We start from the raw sequence: 25224 nt of genomic DNA on the forward strand, positions 1-25224 counted from the left end.
TATTCAAATATTTTTAAAAACCGTTTTTTACTCAATAAATAACCAAATAAAACATTTGTGAAACGATTTATTTCATTAATTTTTGTTCGGCAACCATTTGTCAACATCTGTTCAACACTTTGAGACAATAATATCAACACTTATCAGTAAATATTACTATTTTTTACAGAATACATGAAAATTGCACATAAAATGCACTTTGGTGCTTATTTGACCCCAAAATCCCTTAAATTTCCAACTTTTACCAACAAAATATATTTAGTGCCCTTTTGTGGATCCACAGTGAAGAGATAAACACAATTTTAGAACAATGTCTTAAAGATAAAATGACAAATAGTTTGGAAACTCGCGATATATGGGGCATTAGGGCAAAACGAGCTCGATAACTACATACAGAAGCGTTCCACGTCCATGAAACAGCACTCACTGAATTCTTTGCAAAATTCCCTTTCGAATAAGCTCTTGATCTCTTCTGTAAGTTGTTCGTGAAGAAAGTTATCAATTTTTTCCACCTTTGAAATCGGATTTCCCCATTGTGCACTGGTTGCCCGGCTACTGTGAAACTGGAAGGAGTCACCGTGTTTACATCCAACGATTTGGTTTTGTTGACGTTGATGACTAAACCTGCCGAGGAGGAGCGATCGGCAAGGTCGTTGAGCTTACTCTGCATATCAGAGCGCCGTTGCGCGAGTAGTGCAACGTCATCCGCCAATTCGAAGTCGTTTAGGTGCTCCATGGTTATAGGCTGCCATAACAGCCCGCGGTTTGGTTCACGGTCAATCGCATCTACCAGAATCTCATCGATTACGATGAGGAACAGTAACGGTGATAGAATACATCCTTGCCTCACACCAGCTACGACCCGGATGGGGTCAGGGATGGGACAGGACCCCATTGTGCAGCACTCTACACGAAAAGGCCTCGTACTGTGCCTCGATGAGGTCGATGATTTTCTCAGGAACCCCCTTGCGTCGCAGGGCGCCCCACATATTCTCGTGATTGAGACGGTCGAAAGCTTTTTCGTAGTCAATGAATACCAAGTAAAGGGACTCTTGAAATTCGTTGACTTGCTCCAAAATGATGCGGAGCGTAAACAGTACGCGCATCAATAGTGCTTGCGATCCTACCAGGTTTTGCTTTTAATTTACAGACAGCAAAACAAAACATAGGGAGTGAGTGCCAGTAATTTGGGGGTTTGTCCAGGGGGTCCATTATACGCACGGGTGCATTACTAGCACTCACTTCCTAGATCCTGACGAAAAAAGCAATCACTCTGAGCTGAAAGTGTAAACTGTGTTATAATATGTGTAACAAAGTGTTTGGCAAGTTTCTAAAGGACTGCGCTCAGAGCAAGTCGAAGGGACTGCGCTCAAAATGGGTCGAAAGGACCACGCCAATGCCGGTTGTTTTGAATCGCGCTGATAGCGGGTCAACAGGACTGCGCTGAAGAAGGGTCGAAAAACCCGCGCTGAAAGCAAGTCGAAAGAACCACGCTGAAAGGATCTGAATCTGAGTAACATTTGATGTTAGTTTCTTTTTGTATGTGGGTTTTAGAGAAGTTTTATTATTATAGCGCTCTCAATACTTTTATCTGCAAAGGAAAAGAGTTTAATAACTTTGAATATATCCAATCAAAACGTGTCAAATTTTAACTGGACATAGTTTTATTATTGCAGAGTTGAATAAGCTCATTAAATTGATTATTGCTCATTTAACATTGAATGGAAAAATAAACCAAGATAAATACTAAACTTGGAATATTGTATATATTAAGGCGTTTGTTGTATTCCATTGCATTTGAATGTTATTGTATTACATGAAACTAATTGATCTGTTTTAATTCTTTTCTGGTTTAAAAGTTATATTTATTTACTTATTTCAATTGAGGATCAGGTTACACGAAGCTTCGAAGACATTCTCAACCAAGATAATGTTTTTGACCCTTCGTTGGGAACTAATTTGGATGAAGTGAGATCTATTACTAGAAAATTTAAAAATATGAAAGCCCGGGGTGATGATGGTATTTTCTACATACTTATCAAAAAACTTCCTGAGAGCTCTTTATCCTTTTTGGTTAATTTATTTAACAAATGTTTTCAATTGGCATACTTCCCAGATAAATGGAAAAACGCCAAAGTTGTTCCAATTTTGAAGCCGGACAAAAATCCAGCTGAGGCTTCTAGTTATCGCCCAATCAGTTTGCTTTCTTCAATAAGCAAACTGTTTGAAAAGATTATTTTAAATAGAATGATGATTCATATTAATGACAATTCATACTTTGCTGATGAGCAATTTGATTTTTGCCATGGGCATTCAACCCCTCATCAGTTATTAAGAGTTACGAACTTAATTCGGCTCAACAAATCTGAAGGATATTCGACTGGAGTTGCTCTTCTTGATATAGAGAAAGCATTTGACAGTGTTTGGCATGAAGGTTTGATTGTAAAATTGATGAATTTTAATTTTCCTCTGTACATTATTAAACTGATCCAAAATTATTTATCAGATCGCTCACTGCAGGTAAACTATCAGAATTCTAAATCTGATAGATTACCCGTAAGAGCTGGTGTTCCCCAAGGCAGCATCCGGGGGCCCATTTTGTATAACATTTCTACTTCTCCCTTCCCTGATTTACCGCCAGGGTGTCAAATATCTGTGTTTGCAGATGACACGGGCCTTTCAGCCAAAGGGCGAAGCCTTCGTGTCATTTGTAGTAGATTGCAAAAAGTTTGGATATTTTCTCCACTTACTTGCAAAATGGAAAATTTCCCCGAATGCTTCTAAAACTCAGCTTATAATTTTCCCACATAAGCCGAGAGCTTCTTATTTGAAACCTTCTAGCAGACATATTGTCACTATGAATGGGGTTCCAATTAATTGGTCTAGCGAAGCTAAATATTTAGGACTTCTGCTAGATCAAAAATTAATTTTTAAAAATCACATTGAAGGCCTTCAAGCCAAATGTAACAAATATATTAAGTGTCTATATCCACTTATAAACAGAAAATCAAAACTTTGCCTTAAGAACAAACTTTTGATTTACAAACAAATTTTTAGACCTGCCATGTTGTATGCTGTGCCAATATGGACTAGTTGCTGCAATACCAGAAAGAAGGCACTTCAGAGGATTCAAAATAAAATTCTGAAAATGATTCTGAAGTTGCCTCCGTGGTATAGTTCCAATGAACTTCATAGAATTTCTAATATTGAGACATTGCAACAAATGTCCAACAAAATAATTTCCAATTTTAGACAAAAATCGTGGCAATCTTCTATTGCAACGATTAACTCCTTGTACCCTTAGTATAAAATAGGTTAAGATTAGTTTAAGTTGAAAACATTGTAATTCCTACATGGTTCAATTCAACCAGAGGAAAAATTCTAACTGCCAGAGGCAATTGAAATGTATTAATAATAACTAAAAACATGACATAGCAAATAAGGATGATAGTCTTAAGAAAACACGGAACACCTAGTCTAAGAGATGAATGCATGTATTAGATAATTAGCAAATAAAATTAATAAAAAAAAATAAAAAATTTACCTATTTCAATTTTATCATTCAAGCACACTCGTAATTTAAATTTATCAATAGCTACATCTTATTACTTAGAATTAGAACAAATAATTGTAGCAAACATGCTAAACTCTGATTAGTTTTATTAAATACGAGTAAATTGATATATTAACATAATCTTCAATCAAAGAACAGATGAAGTTTTGAAACTCCAGAACTCCTCGGGTGTAAAATCAGTACTGTTTGATCTATACACTTTTAACTAGAGTAAGTTTATTTACAACCACTATTTTTATTGTATTTTATCGCAATTTCCCCTGTCTGTCTTCCTGAAGAACTTTTAACAATAGGGTAATTCAACTGCTTTTAGTCAGTATTTTAAGAGAAATCGCATTTGCGTACTAATATACACGTACTACAGAAAAAATGATGATGTTTCAAGCATACGTGACAGTACCACATTGATGTATGAAGTCACCAGCCGGTAAATTAGAAACAAGATAATTAGATTGAAAAATAAAAACAAAAATATATTTAATATTTATGTATCGATCAACCAGTTTTGGTACCATAACTGTATCAGCCACACAAAGAGCTCCTCTTGGAAACATCATGATTGTCGTAACATGGCCACTGTCTTTCAATAAAGTGAACATGATTAGCATTCTAACTTTGTTGATAAAGCAGGCATTATATGTGCCACAGTTACCCTATTCGAGAACCAAATTACTTGCCTTACTTAATACCAACAATATCTGATTTTTGCACGATTGTTTTTACGTTAGACTATAAATAATTGTTAGGATTTGAAAATAAACCAATTTAGCTTTTCATCAGAATTGAAAGAACCTAAATACGTTCTGCTCATAAAGGGATCAATTCTCTCGGATATAAGGATCAAGTCTACCGTAAGTTTTAAAAATGCCAAATTTTCTATCTTTTGGAAAAATCTTTTTTTTGATAACTTTCCTAAGAAAATGATTTCATCCAATGATGTTTTTGAATAACTAATTAAATTGTTCATCAAGTCCACCTTAAATCGTATAAATGTAAGCATTTTACATCGAGAAAAATCCGAAATAAAAAGTGGGGATCATGTGTGTCCAGTTTCCCCTAGTGATGACAAGTTTAATTTGGTCGGGGTTCAGCCAAACCGCACCAAGCGGCTTTTTGACTGACTTGTAATATTTTGTTCGTACAAGGACAACGAAAATTGTTTCATATCAATTCATGCGCACATTTGTTGGAGGATAACCTCAGTTATGGGGTTGAGGGATATCCGATATGATTTGCGATCAATTAAATCTGTTAAACGAAAATTGGGGAGAAAAATGAGAAATTTTTCGTTGGCGCTTGGTGTGATTTGGCTGAACCCCGACCATTAGTGATCGAAGAACAAGATGCAAAAATTCCATGTTGTCAGATAAATTTGATTGGATAGGAAAGACATTTTCCACATTAAACAGGCGTTAAAATATGTTGATTTTCTGTTTATTGTGCCATTAATATCACGAAGTGATAATTAGGTGCACTGGTGATCTTGCTAGTTAGGCCATACTGGCGCCTGTCACGTCAGTATGTGCGTCAATATAATTAACGGGCTGCCAATGTGATAGTAATGCAATTAATGGTACTATAATTTTTTGTAGGAAAAAAATAGAAATAAAGAGAAAGATACAAACATTGAACGGGCCTGGGATTAAACCCACATCTTCCCCCGTAAGACGCTGAAGCGGTAAACATATGTATATGACTACTAAGCCTGCTACGTTTGGGAGCGGATGCATCATTATTCGCAACAAGATTTAGAAAAAAAAATCGAATTATATGACAAAGGGATAATTTCCAAATTGACAAGCAATCAGCGTGACCAACCAAGACTTTTGGAATAAAATATCAAATCTTCCAATTTATTGCCATTTTTGCACAAATTTGTAAGTGTTCGCTCCATTTTATAGAAGTTACTGCCGTGCACCGGTGCGATCAATAATCTTATTATTATCTTTCTCTAATTCCTTCACAGCGCTACCGACGATGTTGAAAAATCACTGGAGCTACTCGACAAAGTGCTGTCCGAGTTCGAGGAAGAGCAGGAGGTAATACACGCCCCAGTGGAGCCGGACAGTCCCTCCCAGGGCCACCAGTCCGAGGACGATGGTTACATGAGCATGAATGGCCGGAGGTAAGCATAAGCCGTAGATTCCATCACATTAGCATGACTGCACCCAGCCCGATTCGCGTTAGATGAAATGAAACCACCTCCCAGTTAAGCCCGACCTGCCACTTAAATCCGCCCGCTAAACCGGGGAAGTTGTATCATTTAAGCGAAAAAGGATTGAATGAAAAGCATTTTCCTTACTGGCTGGCCCCAACTTTGAAGGTGCAATTCTTGCTGGGTTTCCTTTAAGCTCCTGAACGCTTTTCCTAGGAGTAATTATCTTTTTTTTTTTCTTCAAGCAACGCCACTCTCGAGATCTACATATTTACATTCGTAATTGTAATGTGAGGCGAATGCCAAGTGCTTCCTTTTCACGAAATGTTCCACTTAACTGATTCCGTGTAGCCAGGTTGAAAGAGCTTCCTTGTTGCTCGTCGGGCACGTAGCTGGTTCTGCCAGGCAACCGATTGCATCGCACGGTCGTCCTCGTCGTCGTCGTCCATTCATCCTGTCTTGTTGCTGCCAGGATCAGTGCCAACCCGCGAGGAAAGGGTATTGCCGTAAATGTGTGAAAGCTCAGCGTGTTTTTGTTTTGTGCTTCTTAAGAGCCCTTGTGTTTGCGAACACCGTAATGAGTCTAATGTTTGCGGGGATGCTTTTGTGCGAGTTGGAACATGGTGTTGGTTCTCTGTAGAGCGGGTTTGAGTGTTTTGACCATGTATGATTTTCCATGTTTTCTTGTTTGCGGAGCTCAGGGATTCAGATTGATTACAGTTTACTCATTCTATTGTTCGAATAACAAAATCTTAAACAGAGGATCTATTCATAAGACTATTAAGGTTTTCGTTTTAGATTTTATTAGCCTTCTATAGACTGTTCCAGAAATTATGAGCACACTTGTTTTTTTTTAGTATTTTGTTGTTTCATTTTTTTTACATTTTTTGTTAACGTATTGCTTATTATCTTGTCTTTCTCCTCATAGTTTTGAGTTTGGGAGGTTTTTCGAAATATGAGTCTTGTTGTGTTTGGAGGTTTTTCGAAATATGTGTCTTGAGGTGTTTGCATAACACATTTTCAAATGGTTTCTCAAATCTGTCATCAATATCCACACTAAATCCATTGCTATGATCATTTTACTAATTTACCAAGCATTACTACAGATGTTTAAATTCAAAATACTGCAATTGAATTAGAGGCATTTGAAATTCACACTGAGGTGCTCCAAAAAACATCAAATAAATGTCAAGCCCTCGCTTTCACTTATATAACATATTTTTTACTTTTTAATCTCTGCTTATGATTAGGATCCTACATAAGCCCCAACATATACAAAACGCCAAAGTCATTTGATTTTTGGGCCACACTTTAATGATTTTTTTTTGTTGACCATCGCAACATATTTGCAACATCTTATCGACGACACCATTAACATTTATATACACCTGCAATGCAAATTCAACTATTCTGACTATTCACAACTAGACGTTCTTTCCTAGATGATTTTTCATCGTTCTAAAAATGGTCAATTTGTACAAACCAAATTTTCCGATAAAAAAAACAACATCAATATTCTCTTAATTTTACGTAAAACGTTCGAAAAAATTGTACCACGTTCATTAAATGGATGTTAAATGTTGTTTGTAGGATGCATCGAAATTTTCATGGAATATCGCATGTAGTTTAATTTGCTGACTACTTGTTAGTTTGCTTATAATTTCTGGAACAGCCTATACTACAAAGGACCTTCCGAAAATCAGCCATTTGATACGTGTCCGCCATGCAGACTATGCTGAAGGACGTTAATTAAATTCGAAGCTCGTATTAGTGTAGGATGTTTTGTTGACTTACATGGGCATAGCATATCAAGCTAAACATATAGTCAAATGACGAACCTGTAACCTCAAACCTGGCTCAGAATTATCACAGATCCTATGCCAAAAGAAATAGACAATCTTCTCCCTTATTCTGCAAATAAAAAATGTCGCTAGATTTCACATAAGATCGGAGTGTGATACAACCGCACCAAGCGGCTTTTCGACTGATTTGTTCGTAAAAGCAAAAACGGAAATAATTTCAATTCATATGAACATTAGTTGTAAGATCTCAGTTATGGGTTGAGAGATCCAATACGATTGTGATCAATGGAACAACTACACGGAAACTTGGACATTGAAAAATTAAGAATAATTTTATTAGTGTTTGATGCGATTTTCCAGAGGCCCGACAATATTATATAATACGACATACCGCAGTGGCCAGGGATTCAGGTGTCATAATTGAAAGAATTTCCTGGATCCATGGGTGTTTGGGATGCTCGCTCTGAAAAACGGCTTTAACTCAGCTGGCAGAATCAGTAAAAATGGTGAAGGGTTTGCTAACCATATAGGTTGCGAACGGAAGCAGTGGCAGTAGCTTCAACCAAAAATATGCTGCGTTGACGAACCAATTGAACCGGAGATGCCAAAACCGACACCTCAGTCGGAAACAGAACCGTCGATATAGAGGACCAAGTAATTTCAGAAGCGCGTTGCAGTAAGCTCCACTACAGATCTTCACATCTCGCCTCTTTTGAAGCAAGTCCTATCGTTGTTGGCGGGATGCAACAGCCAGCTTCTTGCTCCGTGCCAGTGAACCCGCACTAGGGGAAGATCTGTGCTGGCCACGTTTCGCCGGATCCGTTCAGCCTCGTCAAGAAAAGGAATCCAATGCTTTCCTAAGAGGAAAGCTTTGCCAAAAATAGTCGCGTGGACCCGGTACACACTTTCTACCATTCATGGTGAAACCTGCATATGTGGCTCATCGATGGACAACACTCACCGCAAGCTGCGTCTTAATGCTGGCCCGTCCGTGTGTTCTTCCGAAGACAACGAGAAGAATGTCGTCGACGTAGATGAACAGGAACACGTTAGCCGGCAGTACGCCGAAGAACCCGTACATGGCAATGAAAAATAGGGTCACTGCCAGAACCGACCCTTAAGGTACACCTGCTTTTTCGGCAAATTCGCTGGAAGCGGTGCCTCCAATCAGTACCTGGAAGGTCCATTCGATGAGTAAGTTTTCATAAGGTCAAAGGGCGATAGGATTGCTGCTGGTAGCCGCACCTTCCATCGGCTTCTAATTTTTCCCTGGAGCGACGGTTGATCATCCTTTCGACGGTTAGGGAAATCGGTTTGAACTTTTTAGCATGCCGACCCGTGACACTACTTTTCAGGATGGCAACGACAAAGCTTTTCCTCCAATCATTCAGAAAATTGCGATTTGTGCAGTTGTCGATGGATCACTTACAACATAAAGCATGGGCTTAACACTCCGTTATTGTATTTTAATCTTAATCCCATCAAGCATGTGTGTGATTTTCCTCCGGAAAATCGAGTGTTCCGTGCCCGTTTGTATCGTGCATCGTTTGGCCTCGTGCTATGTTGCAGCAATCTCGCCCATGTCGCATTCTTCTCGTACACTAGCTGCTTATAATCGCCGTCATACCAGTCGTTTCTCTGAATCGGAGATACCGTGCCTAATGCACCAATTTCGACGCTTCCAATGGCTGATCGAATATCTCTCCAACTATTTCCAGGAGAAACTGCACTAAGCTGCTCCTTTGTTAGGAGTGCCATTCCCAGCTGCAGCGCGTAGTCTTGGTTTAGTCTTCGACGCATGTTGTACACCGTCGAGAGTTTTGAGCGCAGGCATACTACAATAAGGTAGTGGTCGGATTCAATATTCGCACTGCGGTAAGTGCGGACGTTCGTGATGTCGTGTCGTCGATTAGAACGTACCGATTTGGTTTTCCGTTTCTTGGCTAGGTGATATTCATGTGGCCTTGTGGATATTCTTGCGCTTCGGACTACAATTCCACGGGAAGCTGCAAAGTGTATGCTTCATTTGCTGTTCGCATTCGATAAAGTATGCAGATTGTCCGTTTCGATCAGGCACCGGTATGTACATTTTCTCTCTTCGTACCTAAGCGTTTATGTCACCGACGACGATTTTAACGTCCCTCAGTGGGCATCTATCGTATGTCTGCTCCAGCTGTGCAAAGAACGCGTCTTTCTCGTCGTCCTGTCGCTTTTCGTGTGAGCAGTGCACGTTGATGGTGCTATAATTGAAGAAACGGCCTTTACCCTCATATTGCACACCCTTGGCTGCCATCCAACAACGCGTTGGCGCATCTTTCCCAGCACTATGAAGCCAGGGGTGGCATTGTGCATCTCGATTCGAACGTAATTCTATCGAGTCGAACATGTTTGGCATTACGGGTTTCGATTCGATCTCGAAAACGACTCATCGTTCGAGTTTGCTCGAGGAGGTACAAGAATAACGAAATGTTTTGGCATTACGGCTACTCGATAGCACACTGAAAAACGACTTAAGTCGAACGAAAAACACTCGTCACCTTTATAGCTTTCGAATGTTGTTCGAGAGTTATCTCTTGCTGAAAGTTTTTAATTATATTTGTTATTATTTCTCTACGGGAAGAGAAAAATTTTTTTGTTATTGTCTTTTGAGGAAAAGAATGTCATTAGTATACCAACTTTTATAGTTTCCAGGCAATATGCAATCTCTAATTATGACTTAAATTAAAATCGGTTTTTGAAGTTTTCACGTATTTCATGACAATTTCAATAAATCGCGTGGAAAATCTATGAGGAGAATCTGCGTAAAACGTGTATATTCCAAAATTTACGTAAAAATAGATGAGTTAAACAAAAAAACGCGCATGAGATGACCCAAGTGCATTCAACTAAAACACATGGAAACATCAAAGTAATTTATTATCGAATCCTTCTTTAGCTTCAAATCATTTAGCTCAAAATTGGATCTGTGGCATAAACTCGAAAAACATAAAACTTATAATTTGTGTCGTAACAATATCTCAATTTACAAAACATGTCGTATCGGCATAATGTTTTAATCGGTTGCAATTGCTCATTGAATAATATTGCTTTTTTAAAGTCATTGAGCACAATTTGCTTGTTTATAAATTAACTGCACTAATAAAAAATTTTTTTTATTGGCAAAAATCTAAAGTAATAACGGTTATGTGTGTTTCCACATATATGTTATGCGAATTCACATAGCCATTATGTGGGAAATGCTATAGTCAAAATTTATTTGTGCCACACATAATGGATATGATTGGATTTTTGTCAGTGTGCCAATTCATGCCCTGAAGGATGCCTTTCCAACAGGCAACATGCTACACGCAGATGAAATTACTGAAGGTTGTCTCTCCAGTTGTCTCTCCAGCGGACGGCATACTAAACACGGAGACAGCTATCTCTTATTCTCTCTGTTTACATTTAGTTTGACAGAACATACTCGATTGAACTAGTACAGCACCATTCGAAATCTTGTACTGCGACTGAATGAAGTCGAACGAAATACACAATGCCGCAATTTTTTCGAAACGAATTCAAAAACTTACGAATCGAGTGATTCGATTCGAGATGCGCAATGTCACCCCAGGTTCCATCCTCGAAAGCGCACTATGCTCGCCAAGTCGTTTTGTACCTGGTGAGCCCACCTCACTCGCTGCGCTCCACGTCGTCTCTTACCTGCCGGATCGGAAGCGAACACCATCTTTGCAGGGTTGCTGTCCGACATTCTTGCAACATACCCTGTCCATCGTACCCTTTAGCTACCTTCTGGATGCTGGGTTCGCCATAGATCTCGTGATTCATCCTTCGCCACCACACACCGTCTTCTTGCACACCGCTAAAGATGGTCCTAAGCACCCGTCTCTCGAATACTCTCAATGCTTGGAAGTCCTCCTCGAGCATTGTCCAAATTTCATGTCCGTAGAGGACTACCAGTCCCTGGCAGCACACATGTTCCACATATGTATCTGCAACTCATATGTGACCAGATTCAGTCACAAAAAAGTTGTTGCAACCATTTTTGTCTGACTCGTGTTGCTCGGGGTATTATCACCGTTTTGTACATGGCATATTTGATGCGGTGGTGAGATTTTTTAGGCCACAGTTTCATCTGGAGCCCGTAGTAGGCCCGACTTCCACAGATGATGCGCCTTTGTATTTCACGAATTACATTGTTATCAGTCGTTAGCAAGGATCCAAGGTTGATGAATTCATCGACCACCTCGAAGGTATCCCCGTCTATCGTAGCACTGCTTCCAGGCGGCCCTGTCGCGCTGGTTTCCGCCCATGTACTTTGTCTTCGATCCATTCACCACCAGTCCAACTTTTGTTGCTTCACGTTTCAGGCGAGTGTATAGTGTTCTGCCACCTTTGCAAATTCAACCTTTGGAGTGTTCGCCCGAAATTTTCACACAGCCGCATTGAAATCAATGAACAGATGGTGCGTTGGTACCTGGCATTCACGGCATTTTTGGAGGATTTGCCGTACAGTACAGATCTGGTCCGTTGTCGAGCGTGAAGCCGTCAACGAAGCCAGCTTGATAACTTCCCACGAACATATTCACTGACTATTGATGACAGACGACTGAAGATGATCTGGGATGATCTACATCCCCAAACTGGGACAAAGCCACCTCGCAGCTTACCCGAGTAGACGAAAATAGCTCAATAATATCAAATGTTGATAAAATAGCAAAATGAGATATGGATTTGATTGATATAAGAGATAAAAGATCAGACGACAATATCAATATTTTGCACTAAAATATCATGAGGAGATCAAGTTATGCTATTTGTAATAAGTGATCAATATCATGTGCCATTAGTTTGTTCTTATGTATAGCAAATCTTGATATTTAAATGATATTTCGGAGCAAATTTTTGATATTGTTGCCTGCTCAAGCTCATGGCTTCTGCCCGGGTAGTGTTCATTAAGCACTTCCACAGTTATTAACTGCAAGGTTTCTAAGTCAGATTACTGTTTTTGCTTTCGTATATCATGAGGCTTTGGATTAGTAATTGTCTCGACTTCCCTGGGCATAAAAGTATTATCGTGCTAGCCTCATGATATACAAATGCAAACATGGTAACTTGGCTTAGAAACCTCGCAGTTAATAACTGTGGAAGTGCTTAATGAACACTAAGCTGCGAGGCGGCTCTGTCCTAGTGTGGGGTTGTAATGCCAATAAGAAGAAGAAGAAAACGATATCATGAGGCTAACACGCTAATACTTTTATGCCCAGGGAAGTCGAGACAATTACCAATCCAAAAATTGCCTAGACCGGCACTGGGAATCGAACCCAGCCACCCTCAGCATGGTCTTGCTTTGTAGCCACGTGTCTTACCTGCACGGCCATACTGTCGCTAACCGCAAGTCGAGCACATCTGTATATCGACTTGCGGTTAGCAGCAGTATAGAGGGCCCCATTGTATTATCCATAATATTTTGATAGATCTCCAATAGATTAATGTTTAATGTTTGTTTGCCTACCCGAAATAAACAAATAATTTGATACCTCCCATATGACCCATTTTCGGATGCACAATGCACATTCTATGTCTTCACATCACATATCAAATGAATCACAAGGAAAACCCAACCCTCCGATCGTCCCACCGACCAACAGGACAACATTTTAGGCAAGCCAATGTATGATTCCGTTCGATGTGTGATACATTATGACTGAGCAATGGACGACGATCTTTTACCCACTTATTGGGGGAAAACCTTATTATGGGCCGTCATCTCCGATCAATTTATTTCCAATTCCACATTACATCATCACATCCTAGGTCGGAGCCGTTGGCTGGCTAAGTGGCTGACTGACTTGCCTCCAATCGATACCGCCGCAACAGTACCATATCGTTATACGTAACCCAATCATACATCTATCATCTGACAGAGATCAGCTCGTTGTAGTGCTATGCTAATATAATCTTCTTGCCAATTGGAAATGAGAATGCGAACTAGACTGGCTTAGAAGCGGGTCGAATCTATCGGCAACAGGTTGGATAAACTGATCCCATGGGCTTACTTCTAATGCAATGAACCAATTTATCCTGAATTTTCTATAATGGAAGCAAAACTCAGCAGCAGTTCAGTCGTCAGGTATACGTACCTAAATCATTCAACCAGGCTATCGTGAAAAAGGAAAACAGTCTCGAATGGTAGAGTCACATCCGTAAATCCCGATGTTTGCATCAACTGACTGTGTGTACATATGTGGATATGATATAACTCAAACCATTATTCGTTCCGAATGACTGAACTACTGGCAACGGCCTGGCCCAGACGGCACACATAACTTAGACATAGCAGACTACAACCCGTAGGTACGGAATCTGAGGCAATTTAACTCAAATGTGACGAGACTGCCGACTGTGGATTTTTTAGTACGCCATCGTTTACCGTCTCTCCCAAACGAGTCTTTATTCTGTACAATTTTTCCTATTTTTTCTCTTTCTCCAGGGCAAAATTCGTACCTGATTTTCAACCGACTGACGAGGCAAATGCACCTTCACTTCCACATCCGGTGCCACCGGACGGCAAGTACTCACCTCCATCGCCCGAGGAAGCAGAACGAATTATTTCCAATTTGCTACCAAGGTATGTACTACCAAGGGCTGCTGCACATCAACAACCAAATGCGAAATAAGTATGCGATATATAACATGTCGTGTTTTCTTCTGCTGAGACTTATTTATTTTCCGCCTAATTTACTGGCTTCTTTCGGGAACGTGGAGACGCAATGCATTGAAGTAATACGAAAAAGCCTTTGGTGAAGTTTCAAGGCTGGGTTTTAGTCAATTACTGCGGCTTTCAGACGATATAACACGATTTCAAATAAAAAGTTTAAAGAGTATCACAAATGACAGCCATAATAGCTGCCTTTTCTTAAACTTGCAACTTCAATGGCGCATACCAGGAAAATGCTTACTTGCTTCCAAAATATGTTGAGGAACATTCTCAATCCTATATCTACGGGAACAAGTCCAAAAAAATGCGAAGTGTATTATCTACCACAATGGGCCTTTCTTTTTGCAGTAACGATGGAGCGTCAGTAAGAGCAATAACTACTACTCTAAAACCATTTTACATATTTATGCTACCTTGAAGTAGAGGTGTACCCTACGTGTAACACAAAAAACATACCTAGAACATCTGAATATTAATTGATAAACCAAAAACCATAAACCAAGTCGAGTCAAGTACAAGACACTGAAGACGACCACACAGTTGTGGTCGAAATACGTATCTGCAAAGATTACGAAAATTAACTAGTGGAATTAAATGGACAGTACTTAATTCGTCTTAGACGGTTTAATACATTCCACTAAAAGAGCTTAATATATTTTTCTCATTAATTGATAGGTATTTCAGTGTCAAATATTATCGTTTCATTGGCTGTTATTGTGTTGTTAGTCAAGCAAAACACTGACATCATTGGGTCTAAATTATCCGGAATTTATCTCTACAACTAAGGTGTTTGCCAAAAGCAATTTTATACGGATGGCACCAAATTTAATCCCTGTTTCTCAATCGGCAAACTTGCCAAGACCCCAATTATAGGTCAAGCAGAATGTAGGCAAATTCCCCAACCACAACTGAATCGGTCAGCTGCTCCCCACTAATGATCCCTGACGGTTGTTTCATTCAAATGTGTTTCAATTAGTCACAAGGGGAAACACCTTGGTGCTACGCAGCATAAAGTTTCGCTCGTTTTCATTAATTTGCAACACGTGTTTGTTTGTCGACGACAACGATATTAACCCCTCGACACTCGATACCTAAAACGATTGAGCTGGAAACAGCAAACAATCCTTTAATCGTTGAAAAGTCACCAGTGGGGGGTAGGTAAATCTAACCCACCATCATAGTCGATGTCACTTGGTTGGCTTTTATTACATCCACCGACACCGGACTGGGCGATTCGGGAGCGATTTCGTAGCAGATATTGTTACTCTATCCGTCATTTGAACAGCCAAAGCGAGGGTGAATATATCTTCATAGCAATGTCCCCCGGTATAAATGTGTTTATTTTATTCCGCGCATTTGCCTGCCTTCCTTGCTTTCTGCTAAGACACTATTGATATATAGCAGACGTCGATGGAGGAGTTGGGGGCTGGCAATAGAAAAAGAGCCACCAGGGAGTAAAGCAATCGCAGCCAGTCAGTGTTGTTTGCAGCCATAAAACTGCACACAGCTCCATTCCGACTGCACAGTAATTTGATAGAACTTTGTCACGGAAAGCGGTAATAAAATTGCCATCCAATGGATTGTCGTAGTCGTCGTCGTCGGTGTCCGTCTGGAAAATACTTTATTGTGATTGGAAGCGCGATTTACGATTAGCCTTTCGATGGAAAAGTGATATGTGTTTTGATTCGAGGAAATTGGGTGCTAATTTGACTTGCGCGATGGAAGATTGATGAGTATCGAAATCTGTCGCGAGGAAAATGATATTAATCAAATTTGTGCATTTGATTCATGTCCCAGTACCCATACTATACAAGCACTTACAGTGGTGTTGATATTTTAAAAGAGATTGAAGACATTTAGAGAGGATGAGAGCAGATCGGCCAAAAATAAATGGTAAAAATAGGTGAAAAAATGAACACGTTAAGAACTTGCGTCGAATTCAATCATAAAACGAGGATAATTTGCTAATTTCACCACTTGGTCCAACAATTTAACTCATATTCATAGTGCACTGAACAATTTATTCGCTAATGAATAGGGCAAATTCTGGGTAAAGCGTACCATTGGCACTTCGCGTACCTGAAGGAATAAAATAGACCTTATCTCGCGGTCCTTAGCCTCTTACTCAGCATCTTTTATCCCTACCTCCCCGCGGTGCTGGCCGGGATTCAAACAGCCTTAGGGAAGATCGGGTAACCAACCCCGGTGGGAACTATGGTCGTATGCTGACAAGGAGGGGGGGAAAGGAGGAAATCAATCCTGTCTTGAGAAAACAGAACAGTAATACTGTTTTTGGCCATGCAACGGAGCCCTAGCCAAATCCTTGTCTTGCTTCTAGAATATCACCAGTAAAACTCTTAAAACCCGGGATTTGGCTCTGTCTACAAGACCATTCCAAGCAAGAGAATTTGTTCAGTAATAAGAACCTCCGTGTGTTCCTCTCACTACCATTGTTCATCACTTCAAGAAGAGTTAGTACGTATTTAAACCCCTAACTCGATTTTTCCAGCAGTCAGTTCAGCCTAGGGACTAAACTAAACTAATTGCTTGAAAAGTTGTTTCCGTTGCATACAGTTTAGCCTCAAACCAGAGGAATTCGAGTCTTTCAACTGTCTGCAAGGTAACATTAATTATGTTTTATTTCTGAGACTGCTGTTGGTAGCGGGGACTAAATACGACGAATCCTTAATTACCACAACCTATTGCCCTAGCTAGGAAAATGGTTTAAGCTAGGGCTCTGTTTGGTAGATCTTACACCGCAACTCACTACGTCAAAGTGATCTACCGTGTTCCAGAGGGCTGATCATCGTCCAAGTGCCAGCGAGGGACTCTAAGTGAAACTGTGCACCATGGTCCACCGGAAATAAGGAGGAATGGTCCTCCGGAAATTTTAGGGGTTTGGTGTCAGGCCCTGCAAAGCAGCCTTTAAAAAAACATATGCAACGAACAATCAACAGGAGAGTACGGACCGGAACCATCGGCGAAGACCACTGCGACGAAAAGGGACTAGCGATTGGAAACTCGGTTCGTGGAACTGCAAATCTCTCAACTTCATCGGGAGCACACGCATACTCGCCGATATGCCCAAGGACCGTGGATTCGGCATCGTAGCGCTGCAGGAGGTTTGTTGGAAGGAATCAATGGTGCGAACGTTTAGAGGTAATCATACCATCTACCAGAGCTGCGGCAACACGCATGAGCTGAGAACAGCTTTCATAGTGATGGGCGATATGCAAAGGCGCGTGATCGGGTGGTGGCCGATCAACGAGAGAATGTGCAGGTTGAGGATCAAAGGCCGGTTCTTCAACTTCAGCATAATCAATGTCCATAGCCCACACTCCGGAAGCACTGATGATGATAAGGACGCATTCTACGCGCAGCTGAAACGTGAGTACGATAGCTGCCCAAGCCACGACGTCAAAATCATCATAGGAGCTTTGAACGCTCAGGTTGCTCAAGAGGAGGAGTTTAGACCATTGGGTTTAGACTATTGGGAAGTTCAGCACACTGACTGACGAACGAAAACGGCCTACGATTAATTAATTTCGCTGCCTCCAAAAATATGGCCATTCGCAGCACCTACTTCCAACACAGCCTTCCGTATCGGTACACCTGGAGATCACCACTGCACACAGAATCACAAATCTACCACGTTCTGATTGATGGATGGCACTTCTCCGACATTAGCGACGTCAGGACATATCGTGGCGCTAACATCGACTCTGACCACTATCTGGTGATGGTTAAACTGCGCCCAAAACTATCCGTCATCAACAATGTTCGGTACCGACTACCGCCGCGGTACGACCTAGAGCGACTGAAGCAACCTGATGTCGCCACTGCATACGCGCAGCATCTCGAGGCAGCGTTGCCGAAAGAGGGTGAGCTCGATGAGGCCCCTCTTGAGTACTGATAGAATACAGTTAAAGCAGCCATTAACGACGCAGCGGAGAACAACGTCGGGTATGTGGGACGAAGTCGACGGAACGATTGGTTCGACGAAGAGTGCAGACAGAATCTGGAGAACAAGGATGCAGCGCGGGTGGTCGCGCTGCAGCAAGGTACCCGACAGAACGTGGAACGTTATAGATGGAAGCGGAGACAGCAGACCCGTCTTTTTCAGGAGAAGAAACGCCGCCTGGAAGAAGCGGGGTGCGATGAGATGGAACAACTTTGCCGAGCTCAAGAAACCTGCAAGTTTTATTAGAATCTCAACGCATCCTGCAAAGGCTTCGTGCCACGAGCCGAAATGTGCCGGGATAAGGATGGGAGCATCTTGACGGACGAACGTGTGGTGATCGAAAGGTGGAAGCAGCACTACCAGGAACATTTGAATGGCGCTGAGAGTACAGGCAGTGAAAGTCAAGGCAGCGGAGGCCAACTAGCCCCCACCTTGAGGGAAGTTAAGGAGGCCATCCAACAGCCAACGACCAATAAAACAGCTGGTAAGGATGGTTCGGAGCTGAGCTCATCAAGATGGCCCGGAAAAGCTAGCCACTTGCCTGCACAAATTGATAGTCAGAATCTGGGAAACTGAACAGCTACCGGAGTAGTGGAAGGAAGGGGTTATATGCCCCATTTAAAAGAAAGGCGACAAGCTGGAGTGTGAGAACTTTCGAGCGATCACCATCCGTAATGCCGCCTACAAAGTGATATCCCAAATCATCTTCCGTCGTCTGTCACCATCAGTTTATGAGTTCGTGGGAAGTTATCAAGCCGGCTTCGTTGACGGCCGCTCGACAACGGAACAGATCTTTACTGTACGGCAAATCCTTCAAAAATGCCGTGAATATCAGGTCCCAACGCACCATCTGTTCGTTGATTTCAAGGCGGCATACGACAGTATAGACCGCGTAGAGCTATGGAAAATTATGGACGAGAACAGCTTCCCTGGGAAAGCAACGGTGGATGGTGTGCAAAACTGTGTGAAGATTTCGGGCGAACACTCCAGATCGTTCGAATCGCGCTGGGGACTAAGACAAGGTGATGGACTTTCGTGCCTGTTGTTGCGCTAGAAGGTGTCATGCGGAGAGCCGGGTTTAACAGCCGGGGTACGATTTTCAACAGATCCAGTCAATTTATTTGTTTCGCGGATGACATGGACATTGTCGGCCGAACATTTGCAAAGGTGACAGAACTGTACACCCGCCTGAAACGTGAAGCAACAAAAGTTGGACTGATGGTGAATGCGTCACAGACAAAGTACATGCTTGTGGGCGGAACCGAGCAGTGTTACGATAGACGGGGATACCTTCGAGGTGGTCGAGGAATTCGTCTACCTCAGATCCAATGATAACAATGTTAGTCGTGAAATACGAAGGCGCATCATCTGTGGAAGTCGGGCCTACTACGGGCTCCAGAAGAAACTGCGGTCAAAAAAGATTCGCCTCCGCACCAAATGTGTCATGTACAAGACGCTAATAAGACCGGTTGTCCTCTACGGACATGAAACATAGACAATGCTCGAGGAGGACTTGCAAGCACTCGGAGTATTCGAGAGACGGGTGCTTAGGACCATCTTTGACGGTGTGCAAGAAGACGGTGTGTGGCGGCGAAGAATGAACCATGAGCTCGCCCAGCTCTACGGCGAACTCAGTATCCAGAAGGGGTCTGGGTCATTTGGCATAAAGTCATTTGGCATAACGCCATTTGGCATAAGGTCATTTGGCACAACGGACATTTGGCGTAATTTAGAAGTGCAAGAAAAGAGTGGGTCATTTGGCATAACGGACATTTGGCATAAATTGAAAGCGAAAGGGATATTTCATGTAATGTTTAGCGTAGATAAAGTAGGTCGAGACTGTTTCCTGATAAATTTAGACTGATGGTAGACATTTTCCGGAAGAACGAAATAACAAAACGTCAGAATTACTTCCGAGAGAGCGATCACATCCTTCATTGACTTATTCCGGCAACATGCCTACTTTTAAAGTAGGGATGACATCCACCATTGCTTCAATCCGGGCATGCGCCTTAGGACCGGATCAAATCCACCACTACCCTAATCCGGGCAAGCGCCTAACTTTAAAAACTCAAGCAACACACTTGTCGTAGACGAGTTACTAAAACCAATCAAGTCACATTATTGCAACCAAATCAATCTGAATTGTGCTTTTCGGGAATGAGATCGCAACTACCATTGATTTATTTCCGACAAGCGCCTACTTATAAAGAAGGAGTCACATCTACCATTTCCATAATCCAGGCAGGGTCTACTTTTAAAGAAGGGATCACATCCACCATTCTTCTTATTCTTATTGGCATTACTTCCCCACACTGGGACAGAGCAACCTCGCAGCTTAAAGTTCATTAAGCACTTCCACAGTTATTAACTGCGAGGTTTCTAAGCCAGGTTACCATTTTTGCATTCGTATATCATGAGGTTAGCACGATGATACTTTTATGCCGAGGGAAGTGGAGACAATTTCCAATCCGAAAATTGCCTAGACCATCACCGGGTATCGAACCCAGCCACCCTCAGCATGGTCTTGCTTTGTGGCCGCGCGTCTTACCGCACGGCTAAGGAGGGCCCCTATCCACCATTGCATTGCCACAATTAAGGCCACACACTCACTTTTAAAGAAGGGATTGAATCCACCATTGCTTCATTCCATACAAGCGCCTACTTTTAAAGAACAATTCAAATCCTCCATTGCCATAATCCGTGCAAGCGCCTATTTTTAAAGAAGGGATCACATCCAGCATTGCCTCAATCCGGGAAATCGCCTTCTTTTAAAGAAGAAATCACATCCACCATTGTCATAATCCGGGCAAGCGCCTACTTTTAAAGAAGGGATCACATCCTCCATTGCCATAATCCATGCAAGCGCCCACTTTTAAAGAAGGGATCGCATCCACCATGGCCTTATTCCGGGCATGCGCCTACTTTTAAAGACGGGATCACTTCCACCATTGCCTCAATCCAGGCAAGCGCCTTTTTTTAAAGAAGGAGTCACATCCACCATTACCATAATTCGGACAAGCGCCTACTTTTAAAGAAGGGATCACATCATCCATTGCCATAATCCGTGCAAGCGCCTACCTTTGGAGAAGGGATCGTATCCACCATGACCTTAATCCGGGCAAGCGCCTACTTTTAAATAAGCGATATCCTCCATTGCCATAATCCGGGCAAGCACCTACTTTAAAGAAGGAATCACATCCACCATTATAATAATCCGGACAAGCGCCTACTTTTAAAGAAGGGATCACATCATCTATTGCCATAATCCATGCAAGCACCCACTTTTAAATAAGGGATCCAATCCACCATGACCTTAAACCGGGCAAGCGCCTACTTTTAAATAAGAGATCATACCCTCCATTGCCATAATCCGGGCAAGCACCTACTTTTAAAGAAGGGATCACATCCTTCATTGCCCTAATACCTCCACACGCCTACTTTTAAAGAAGGTATCATATCCTTCATTGCCATAATCCAGCCATACGCCTACGTTTAAAGAGGGGATTACATAAACCACTGCTCTAATCCAGGCATGCGCCTACTTTTGCATTGCATTGCAAATGCATTCTTTCCACGAGAGGATAATGTCTTTTTAATATTTTTATCGACGGGTGTTATATTTACTATCCCGGGGTGTTTCCCGCGCCACTTAGTCATCATTTAGCAAACGTAAAGAAAAATTATGCCAAATGTCCGTTATGCCAAATGACCGTTATGCCAAATGTCCGTTATGCCAAATGACCGTTATGCCAAATGGCCTTTATGCCAAATGGCATTTATGCCAAATGGCCTTTATGCCAAATGACCTTATGCCAAATGGCGTTATGCCAAATGGCCCGCTACCATCCAGAAGGTAGCTAAAGCCGGAAGGGTACGATGGGCAGGACATTTTGCAAGAATGCCGGACAGCAACCCTGCAAAGATGGTGTTCGCTTCCGATCCGGCAGGTACGAGACGGCGTGGAGCGCAGCGAGCGAGATGGGCAGACCAGGTGCAAAACGACTTGGCGAGCGTGGGGCGTATTCGAGGATGGAGAGAAGCGGCCTCGAACCGTGTATTGGGGCGTCAAATTGTTGATTCAGTGTTATCTGTTTAGATGTAGACTTAATAAATGAAAATGAGGCTTTATGTATGGATATGTTAAGCATAGTAACGTATGACATAATGTGTGTTAAGCATAATGGATGTAATTTAAATTCCCCAGTTTTTGGTTCATCTGAGATTCCTTGAGATTGTACAATTTCTCGAAAACCAATTGCCCGAATTAAACAAAAGAATAGCAAATCCTCTGCAATAATATTTACCCGCAAATAACGTTTTCACAAAAAATAGTTTTCATTTAAAAGAATATCTTCCGAATAAGGCATTTCCCTGAAAATAATATACATACTCGGAGAAAATCGTCTTCTAATAAATGGACACTTTTTCTCTGCGATCTCTTCCTGTCTGCTGAAAAATTTACCCACTTTGGGACAATAAGTAAATCTACTCATTAAAATGAGTACATCCACTTATTCTCTCAAAATGGGTAAATTTTCCAGCGGGGAGAAAAAGATAGCAAACCAAAAGTACTCATTTACAAGTAAACGATTTTCTCCGGGTATCCCAGAAGGGAGTGGGCAATTTGGCATAAAGCCATTTGGCATAAGGTCATTTGTTATAAAGGTCATTTGGCATAACGGACATTTGGTATGATTGTGAACAGCGTTTAAAGTTATGGTCATTTGGCATAACGAGCATATGCCGTGATTCTTTTGTGTTAACTGAAATGGTGGAAATAATTCCGATCGTTAATAATCAGGGGTGAAAATGAAAATATTTTATTCACTTAGCATGTATGAATGCACTCTTGATAGGTAGCATACACGTTTTTCGGAAGCTGTTACGATAGTGAACTAAATGCGGGGGGGGGGCGGTTGTGGAGTTAGTCTTTGATAAGTGATCCATAAATCTTTGGAAAATGATTCATAAAAAGCTATATTTTGATCCTTAAAAATTGAAATTTGCGCATTTCTTTATCGTGATGCTGATCCATTATTTCAGTAAAATGATCCATAATTTTGGTCATTTGAAACATAATTTTATCCATATGATCCATGATTTTGGTATGGGTCATATGGATAACGCTTACCAGCCTTTTTGTATTTTTTCATTTTTAATTTTTGCCCATCTTGACCCCACTGTGCAACGATTAGTATTAGTCTTCCGATTTTGATAATCTGTATGGATTCTTTTCCAAAAAAGGTGACTTTGAGATTGTTTTTCAGAAAACAATATATTTAATTTTACAAAGTTTTATTTTCTCGTTTTGTACCATAAGAATTAACCACTTGATATACCATTACTAGCATTCGTTAATGAATATTGACGCTCTCGGAGAAATTTTATTCAAGGTGAAATAGATTTGAAATATATTCAAAAACAACTGAAAATAAAAAAAATGATGTATTTTATCTTATAATTGCTATACAGTAATACCTCGATATAACGTAACCTCGATATAACGTAACTTTTTTTTTGCTCCCATTTTTAACAGTTTACATTATAAACGTGATTCATTGAGTATAAAAATATTGTTTCAATTTTAGGCCACTATAGGACCATCCTCAACAGACATAGGGTGGAGGGAAGAATCTAAGATTTTGAGACGTCACATTCCAAATGTTCACATTCTGACATATCCTCTGGGTACATAGTTCATAGTCTGGGTCCATTCATTTTCATTTATTTAACTTATATATTAATAGCAAACACTGAATCAGCAAATTTGACACTTCAATACACGGTTCGAGGCCGTGTTTCCAATACAGCATGCATAAAATAGCAAACAACCATATGAGCGATTCCAAGCAACAGCATCAAAATTTAAGAAAATTTTTAATTCATGATTTTCTATTGAGTTGAAACTTTGCACAGTTTTTCAATTTCATCTAAATCGTCATTTTCGATATCAAATCTTCATATTGAGTCACGACTAACTTTTCAAAAGGGTGTATGTGAAAATGGTTCAAAAATATTTAAAAGCTGCACAGCAAAAACGGAATGTTCGATTGTTATGATTTTTCAGCAAAGTTAGACAACTAAATGGTGATTCTTAAGAAAATGTGCACAGTAAAAAAAAATTTTTTGCCTTTAAAATATCATTTTGTCACAAAAACTCAAATATCTCAAAACCCTATCTTTTTTCGAACGTAATTTTTTAGGAAAACGGTCCATTATATTAGCTATCTACCATAAAAATTTGGTGATGGTAAACTAATAAACAAAAAAGTTATGACATTTCAAACATTTCACAATTTTCACATATAGTAAACAAAAAAAATTTCCGTGTATTTTTTTTTCAAGAATCGCAGTTTGATGCTGATTTTATTGTTAAGGGCCTTGCGTGAGTTAAACAAGTTGTTTGTATGATATTCTATATTTATGTATTCATCGATATTATGTATATTATATGTATAAATATTATATGTATAAATAAATAAAAATGAATTAATATTATCCTAAGTATTAAATTAAATGTGGCAGTTACACAATGTTGTTATAGAAACTCTAAGAGTTTTGGGTTTGAATTTTGGTATGGGTTATGATATCATGAAAACAGTTTATTAATACTTATTTTTATTTATTTTTATTCAAATTTTTAAAATATCGAACACTTTTGAATTATTATCAGCACAGTTTGAGTATAGTTTTGCTTTAATTTTATTTTCCGACAATGGAATGAAACAGTGAAATTTTTGGGTTCCTTGGATCGTTTTCGCGTTATTAAATTGCTCGCTGAGCTCTGAAGCCTTTATTTCGTACTCTTCAGTAGTAGTAAAACAAAATGATAATTTGGTTAAATCTTTTTCTTTTCTACGATTTGCCCAATCAAAAAGTTCTTTCGCAGTTTTAATTGGATGCTCACGTTCTTTGGCTAAACTTGCTCTTGTGGCCATGCGCTTTATTGTTCCTCCAATAGCATCACAAGGACCTTTACCATGTGATGTAGCAAAAAAATGCCATTCTGCA

The 25224-nt window shown here is 40.5% G+C and overlaps 1 protein-coding gene across 6 annotated transcripts in view; it reads left to right on the forward strand.

Moving 5' to 3' along the window:
* LOC134211909 (mucin-2) overlaps positions 1 to 25224 on the forward strand; it is a 358556-nt gene that overhangs the window by 156021 nt on the left and 177311 nt on the right. For 5 of the 6 annotated variants that reach the window (XM_062689292.1, XM_062689293.1, XM_062689296.1 and 2 more), the window contains 2 exons: positions 5541 to 5699; positions 14022 to 14159. In XM_062689292.1, the coding sequence (XP_062545276.1) occupies positions 5541 to 5699; positions 14022 to 14159 (297 nt within the window). The remainder of the gene's footprint in view (positions 1 to 5540; positions 5700 to 14021; positions 14160 to 25224) is intronic. The other variant, XM_062689297.1, reaches the window with a different exon arrangement.

Source organism: Armigeres subalbatus, chromosome 2 (assembly GCF_024139115.2).
Source record: "Armigeres subalbatus isolate Guangzhou_Male chromosome 2, GZ_Asu_2, whole genome shotgun sequence".
Taxonomy (NCBI): domain Eukaryota; kingdom Metazoa; phylum Arthropoda; class Insecta; order Diptera; family Culicidae; genus Armigeres; species Armigeres subalbatus.